General features: G+C 34.0%; 1 protein-coding gene across 2 annotated transcripts in view; it reads right to left on the bottom strand.

The window, feature by feature from the left end:
• Window positions 1-3,286: 3,286 nt before the first annotated feature.
• ADD3 (adducin 3) overlaps window positions 3,287-8,177 on the bottom strand; it is a 124,343-nt gene continuing 119,452 nt past the window's right edge. For both annotated transcript variants that reach the window (XM_063101847.1, XM_063101846.1), the window contains exons 13-14: window positions 6,350-6,473; window positions 3,287-3,579 (exon numbers count right to left, since the gene is read on the bottom strand). In XM_063101847.1, the coding sequence (XP_062957917.1) occupies window positions 3,287-3,579; window positions 6,350-6,473 (417 nt within the window). The remainder of the gene's footprint in view (window positions 3,580-6,349; window positions 6,474-8,177) is intronic.

Below are 8,177 nucleotides of genomic sequence, written 5' to 3'. Positions count from 1 at the left end.
AAGACTAAGAAAAGGGAAGTTGAGCACAAGGACTAGAAACATATTGGATTGTTAGGTCTATCGCACCCTCTAGTGGCCACAAAGAAGACTGTTCTTTTCAAAATCCCAGTTTGGCCAAGATTGCAATCTGGATATGTGTATATACCACTCTTGAGTTTAAAAAATAGTTTGCCTTTACATGTTATCTGCCTATGTAAAAAAAAAAAAAAAAAAGCTAATGTTAACAGAAGCCAATACTGTTACAATTCAGTTCTCTCTGTTCCCTGCGAATGAAAATATTGATCAATAGAGGAAAAGGCATAGGCACCTACCTTTCATGCTATATTGACTCTCAAGTGAGAACTGAGGATAATTGTCTTTTTTTTTTTTTTGTCTTTTTCGTGACCGGCACTCAGCCAGTGAGTGCACCGGCCATTCCTATATAGGATCCGAACCCATGGCGGGAGCGACGCCGCTCTCCCAGCGCCGCACTCTCCCGAGTGCGCCACGGGCTCGGCCCACGTCTTTGTTGTTTTAAGGAAGGAAATGTTGAAATGAAAATCTTTCTAAAACAGCAATCTTTCACCACAGTTATTTACAAGCCAAGGTAATAATTAAATATGCCCAAGACTATGAATCTATTCTTCTCTGCCCCAACCCTTCATTTCTATAATGGGTAATTATAGTAAAAACTTCGATTAACCAGAACCTTCAATTAACATGATTTTCCCCTCTTGCACTCTAGTTTTAGGACAAAGTAGGGGGAAAAACAAAAAACAACAAAAAACCATAAGAAATTATTCATATGAGAGATTTAGCTTGAAAATCTAGGATGGGTTATTCTTCGTTCAGTAGGAAAAAAACCCAGAATAAAAATTACAATCACACCATGATTATCAATATATAGAAATACATATATGTAACTGGATAAGAGCTGGAAGAAAATAAAAAAAATTTTTTAATGTTAATTATGAAATTGTACACTATTTTCTATTCTCTTTACTGTTACTGTTATTTTTACTATAAATAAATTAAAAATCAAAAACAGGAGTAATGTATAAACTTAGTACATATATGGCAACATCTATTCTTCTACACTGATAGATCTAAACAGAATTGAGATTATCAGCATCCTAAGGCCACCATACCCTAATTCAAGACAAAAAATAGGTCTCTTAGGGAATATATTTCCTCTAATATGAACTGAAACAAGAAACATTTTATATATATATAATTTTCAACTAATTTGAAAATATATTTACCAGGACAGTCCTTATTCAGAAGCATCACTCTTACTCAAAGTTTCACTGAAGTATAAAGCTCATCAGACCACCAAGTAACCACCCCCAATGTAAACCTCATGATACCAAATCCATATATTTAAAATACTGTTTATTTGTGATTTAACATTAATTAGCATTACATCTAAGAGCAATATCAGATAACATTTATACATTTTTCCACAGGACACAAATTCATTGGCTCATTCTTTATGCCAAAGCAAGTAAATAGAGGCATTAGCAAAAGGTGCAATAGTTCACTGTTGCATTTAAAAAATATTTATGCACATTGCATTCATTTAGATATATATATTTTTAAAAAGTTATGGAAAAGCATAGTTCACAGGTTATTGTTTCTACATACATTGTAATACAACATAAATGTAGAACATAAAAAAACCCTCAAACACAGAGTTAAACAACTGAAAATTTCCACTAAGATTAAAACACTGATTCCAGTAGTTAGTGAGATCTAGAATGACACCTCTGGGCCCTGTTTCAACTTTGTATTGTCATACACACACAGTTAAACAGAATCAGCCCAGAACACACTGTAATCAATGTAATTTTTTGCATGCTAACTCACCCTCCAGAAATACTTTGAATTATTTTTACCCACTGACCATACTGGATCGTGGATTTTACATTGATTTGTGACATCACTTAGGTGCGGGAGGGGTGGGGGTGAAACTATATTAAGCCTAGGTTTAAATTTGTATTTACATTAGAAAGAAAGTTAACTGAAAGATTTTTGAAAATTTGTAAAAACCAAGAAATTTTCTCACTGCTGGAATTAGACCTACAGATTTCTTCTAGTGCCGCCTTCTCAAGATACACAAGTTAGAAGGATCTGACCCTTTTAGAACTCAAATAACCAAGAAAGACATTGATTTTGGCACAGAAGCAGAAATTTGGGACATGTTACCAATAAATGAGACTTTATATCCTATCGTGAATATGAGTCATTATCAAACTAGAATTCTTATCACATCCCATCTTTTGTTCCCTTAATTTTTCACTTTCCCTTTCATTCTTTTCATTTGGTTACACTGAGATTTTCTTCATTCACTAGCAATACTAAGAGAAAAATACATTATAAGATTCAAATATGAATCTAGATATACCTTTATATGTTATAATCCCCTTTTGACACCAAGTCCCTGGACTCTTGAATTAGATTTAAAAGTATACTCAGTACCAAGCAGCTTCAAATATGCTCTACTGTTAAATGATTGGCTAATATGCTTATGACACTTATACTGAATGGTATACAAACGTCTCAACATACAAAAATTGTTTTTGCCAAAGTTAAACTAAATAACCCACGTTATGTGTATAAAATCCCCTTTGTTGAAAAATAAGGGGCTTTCTAACCTAATAAAAAAAGGAAGTTTTCAAAAATTATAGTTTACTAAAATGACTTTTTTTGGCAAACAAAGTTACTTCAGGTGAGGACATTTTATACTATGAATAAAAATTCCAAATGAATCTTTTCTTAAAACTTTTTTAAAAAGTGTGTGCCAGTGTATACTAATACTATAGATTCTTGTCTTAGAAGCTTTTAAAGCATTCTATTAATGCCCACTGAAACAATGGGACCCAAAAGATAGTCAATAATCATGATAAAAAATTATAATTTGATTACCAAGTGAAGCAGGTATTGAGAAATAAAAATTCTCACTTGTTCACTGGCAATTTCTTTCCAACAGATATTATGGACAAGGTCTGAACTAATTCAGACAGTAATCTATTTGTGGTGAACTAAAAATACTTCATGAGGGCAGAGTTAATTAAAACTAGCAATTGCTTAAAAATTCAAAGCCATTTTTTTGACATATAAAATGAGAGATGAATTTAAGTTCTTTCCATAATGTTTTTATTTTAGTAAAACTTCTTTCCAGTTCTTAAAGTCCAGTTTGCTACATACCCCCAATGGATCTACCACTGCATATTAATGATCAACTTAAATGTGGTATTTAAATGTGCAATGTCACATTGTAATAATAATAATTATAAAAAGACTTGATTTAGGCTTCAACTTTCTCCTTTTTTTTGTTCTTTTTCAGAAAAGAAGGAGTGCGGAATTTCTTCTTTTTCTTGGATGGTGATTTTGAAGGTGAGCCTTCAGGTGACAGGACTTCTTCAATTTTTTCTGGAGACTTAATGGTAATCTCGATGTTTTCTATGGTCGTGCTTGTAGTTAGCCTACTCACTCGATTAGCAAGCTCATCTTCAACATCATGCATATCATCCTTGCCATTTACTACCATGACAGGCACTTCCATGGAGATGAAGCTCTTGGAAAATAGCTCATGGTTTTCTACAAAAGGAGATGGGTTTTTTTTTTTGGTTATTGTATACAGTTAACATTTCTGTTTTATTTTATACAAGTGAAATATTTTAGCAATGTACTAAGGCATTACACTTTTATTCCAATGAAGGTAGATCAGTATTTAAATAAACTACGGATTTATTAGCATGAAGCTATTTTCTTAAATGTTATAAAGGGGAAAGGAACAAAACTGTTAAATCACAGAGTGAAAGTAGATAATTCCAGCTTGATGACATGACAGTTTCATTGTAAATGAAATCAGTATAAATGAGGAAGAGAACATATTTTTCTTTAGGTTTGGAGTCATTTGGCAATCAAAACTGAAAAAAATTTCATGCTGATTGGAAGATGTATGACAAATCAATTTTAATTCCACAAATTAAGAACCATAGGTTGCCAAAATCCAGATTAAGGTAAATCAATACAGACATTCAACAAAAGTAGCACTCCATTTAATAAAAAATATAAAATTATTGGAGATTTACGTAAAATCCATGGCAAACTTCCTGTGATTAGTGTTTAATTTCTTTACATGAAAACAAATGACAGAGAGGGCAGACTCTTAAGACTAATTCAGTGAATGCAATGGGAAACTGCATTGAATACCTTCTAATTTTTCAGGGACATATTGCGGTGACTGAGTTTGAGACTGAATTTGTGAAACAGATGAAGCGTCATCTGACAGTAATTCCTGCTCAGCATCTGTTGGATAAGAGTTTAGTTAAAAGCCATGCAAAACAAAGCAAAGAAGCATAGATTTCAGGGAGGTTAGTGCATACATCATATACCTGCATATGCAGAGAGGATAAATTCTTCAGCAAGGAGCTGAACATACTAACATTATCCCATATATCAATAATTTTGCATTGAGAGGAGATTAATGTGTTAAAATTTCTGGCTGCTAATAGTTGTCTTACATACAGGGTTACAAAGGAAGCACGGCTACTGGCAGCCTAGGCAAATAAAATGTATGCATTTATTTAGCTTTTGCTAGTGTTAGAAAACCAAAATATACTGAGCAGCCAGATGAGAATTATAAAGCCTCACCAGTGATGCTACATTAATGAGCCAGAATGCTTCACTGAATTTTTGAACAATATCCAATTAGTGATTCCTGTCTGAGCAATATTAGCAAGTTAATTCAGAATGAATGTGAAAGAAACGATTTATAAAGTTATATATAAAAGATGATGGTTGCAGAGTGTAATATTTGTTACCTGGCATCTTTAGGCTTTTTAAAAAATAAGAGATGAAAGAGGGACATTTCATAAAAGACAAAAAAACAGATAAAGGATCCAACTTTATGTTAGAATTAACAAACTCAATAATACCACTCAGAACATTGAGTATAATTACATTCATGAGTCAAAATGACTCTCTTTTATGACAAAGGCACTAACACACTGATAAAACTGTTCCTTAGGTGATCCAGATGTCATTTATTCTTCCTACGTGATATCTAACATGGACAAAACTTCTTTAAATATTAGCTTCTGTTTTGTTTTGGGTAAAAATTTCAACTATGTGTGTGGATGCTCTAAAGCAGAGGCTCTTACCCTCTTTTAGGGTCACAGATTTCTTATCCCCCACGCTCTGAACCATCCTGATAGAGTTTGGATGTGTTGTCCCCCCCGCCCCAAAGCACATGTCAAAATCTGATCCCCAACTTGGCAATATTGGGAGCGGTTTGGGTCATGGAGGCAGATCCCTCATGACCAGATTAATGCCCAGGGTGGGGGGTGGGGTGGCGGGTAGTGAGTGAGTTCCCACGAAAGCCAGTTGTTTAAAGGACACTCCCCTCTCTCTCTTGCTTCCACTTGCCATGTGATCTGTTTGCACCCACTGGCTGCCTGCCACTATCTGCCATGAGTAGAAGCAGCCTGAGGCCCACACCAGGTGCAGCTGTTCCAGAATCATGAGCCAAATAAACCTCTTTTTTATAAATGACCCAGTTTCAGATACTTCTGTTATAATAAAGCAACCAAGACAGACTAATACACCTCTCTTCCCCAAATGTATATCATACACAATTAAGCATATCTTTTTCAGGTTGTTCATGGACTGTCTGAAGCTTATACAAAGACCCAAGATTGAGAACTCTTATTAAAAAGAATCTCTTATTCTAGGAAATAAGGCAGCTAGTATTCAATTAACTAAGATGTTTTCATTAACAATTCTTAAATGTAATCCTAACAAACTACTTACTAAGTGTTCCAAAGTCAGAAAAATTCAACCTCACTACAATGCCTATGTACTTCAGGAAAGTTGCATCAGTTTATTACACACTTTGATCTTGAAATGACAATACTGGCACCTTGAGACCATACAGGAACAGAGATTTTACAAAGCATTAAAACCACATACTTGTGAATAACTATTTCAAAATAAAAAGTTTTAAAAAGCCACATACTATGAAATGTTTAAATCTATTAATTCATCTACATCTACTTTGGCTGGTAATTCTTTACTCGTATGAGGATTTCACTTTATAGAGGATTTTATTATAAAATAGATAGCATTCAGATTGCATTCTGAGAAAGAACAGCTTTCTCTACATGTTGAGATACATGATACACGGTAGTTCTTTGCATTTCAGCCCCACCTATACTCAGTAAAGGACTGGAATAGACGAAATAGAACAACTTAATGATTATAAAAGGAATATTTTTAAAAAATATTGACTATCTTCTATCATCCAATTCGAGGTGCTATTATTATCAGTGTGGTTATCCTAGGCTTAATCTAAAAATTTACTAACCTTCTAAGCCTTGCTGTTTACGTTCAATGGTCTTCTTATACTCTTCAAGTTCTACCTCTGTGAGATGACTAAATGGATTAGGAGGAGCTGGTGGGCCATGATCATCATCTTCAAAGTGCATGGTCTTGCAAAAAAAAAAAAAAAAAGATTCATTACCACACACATAAACATATACACGCACATAAATATATACATATATATATATATATATATATGTATATATATATGTTTGTGACACTTTACTTCACAACAATCATATGACAATACAACATGGTTTGTTTAAAATACTCATCAGATTAATTCTCTCAGACTACTGATCCAATGGACTAAAATTGCCTGTGATGTTTCCTCAATAAGCCTGTATAGATAAATTTTAATAATATTTTTCAAACAATATAAAACTAAGCCAAGCTCTAATAAGCTACGCATAACTAGGAAATATCTTGAAAAACCAAACTATTTCAAAACCCTTTGTAAATAAGGCTTATAAAAATGAAACTGAATCAAAAGAACATCTTTAAATTTGTTATGGAAATAAACTTGCAGCTATTTTCTCTAGGAAAGGAATTAATGAGACTTTCACTTATACCTGGCAGACTGAAGCCTTGCATTTATTTTTGATCCTTCCTAAAATCCCACTGAAAGGATAGTGAATGAACAGGAAAAAAAATTATAAATTTTTAAGGACAAAAGAAGGGCAGAGGAGACAACAGAGAATGAGAAATGTTAACACATTTTTGGAAGATGGAAAGCAGGTGGAACAGTGGGCAGCAGAACTAAAAAAATTAAAGCCTCAGTCTGGCAAAGAAGGATGCAAATGAAAGGCATGCCCATTTGCCCAGAAGAGGTCTGGTAAGGCTCAGAAACTAGAGGCATCAGGTACACAGAAGGTGGAGGTGAGGAAAAGGTGAAAACAAGGGACAAGTTACAAGTCTGAATAAGGAAAAGACAGATTCCCAGTTCCCCTTCCCTACTCTACACAACCAAGCATTTACCTCTTTCCCATCTCTGCGAAGATCGGAGGCTTATTCTTCAGAAAAACTGACTAGGGGGGCACAAAACACAGCTGTGCACTTCCAGAACAATGCTGGGAAACTGGTAGGAGACTGGAGAATTCTTTTCCAGATAAATTAAATGGTCCCAGATAAAAGGACTTCAAATAGTAACATCTGGAGATTCCCCAGAGGAACAACCTGGTCTGCACCTGATCACCCTACCATGAAGCTCACCAATCCCTGAGCTCTGTACACACTCAGAGCTTCTGATCAGCTTTCAATGTCTCATTCTTCAACACAGACTGTCACAGAACCAGACACTTAAGAAAAGCTCCCATCATGGAAGACAGAGACTAGAATCAACAAGGAAAAGGGAACTCAGAAGAAACAAAGATAACAAAGGCAGCTAAGGAAATTTAAAATCAATTAACTTAGAGAGATGAGAGAAAATGTATCCATGAAACAAAGATCTGGATGTTATTAGTAAAGGAACATTCAGGGAATAAGAACTCTTAAATTTAAAAAAAAAGTCAACATCAAAATTTAAAAAATCAAGTAGAAGGGTTAGAAAATAAAGCCAAGAAAACCTCCCAGAAAGGAGGATAAAAAGACAAAGACATGGAAAGTAGGAAAGAAAAGAAATAAATCAGAGGTTCAAAGAGGTCCAACATCCAAATTAAAAGGATATACTGACAGAAAAAGAAAAATTGGAGGAAAAAAAACTATAAAGAAACACTTTTAAAAAAATCTCCAGAACTGAAGGATATAGATATGACTTTATAGATTAAAAGGCGTTATTAAAAGCTAAAAACAAAAAGACTAAAAAGAAATCT

The sequence above is a fragment of the Cynocephalus volans genome, chromosome 7, assembly GCF_027409185.1.
Source record: "Cynocephalus volans isolate mCynVol1 chromosome 7, mCynVol1.pri, whole genome shotgun sequence".
Taxonomy (NCBI): Eukaryota; Metazoa; Chordata; class Mammalia; order Dermoptera; family Cynocephalidae; genus Cynocephalus; species Cynocephalus volans.
Note: the sequence above shows the minus strand (reverse complement) of the source record. Positions and strands in the feature narration are given on the sequence as shown.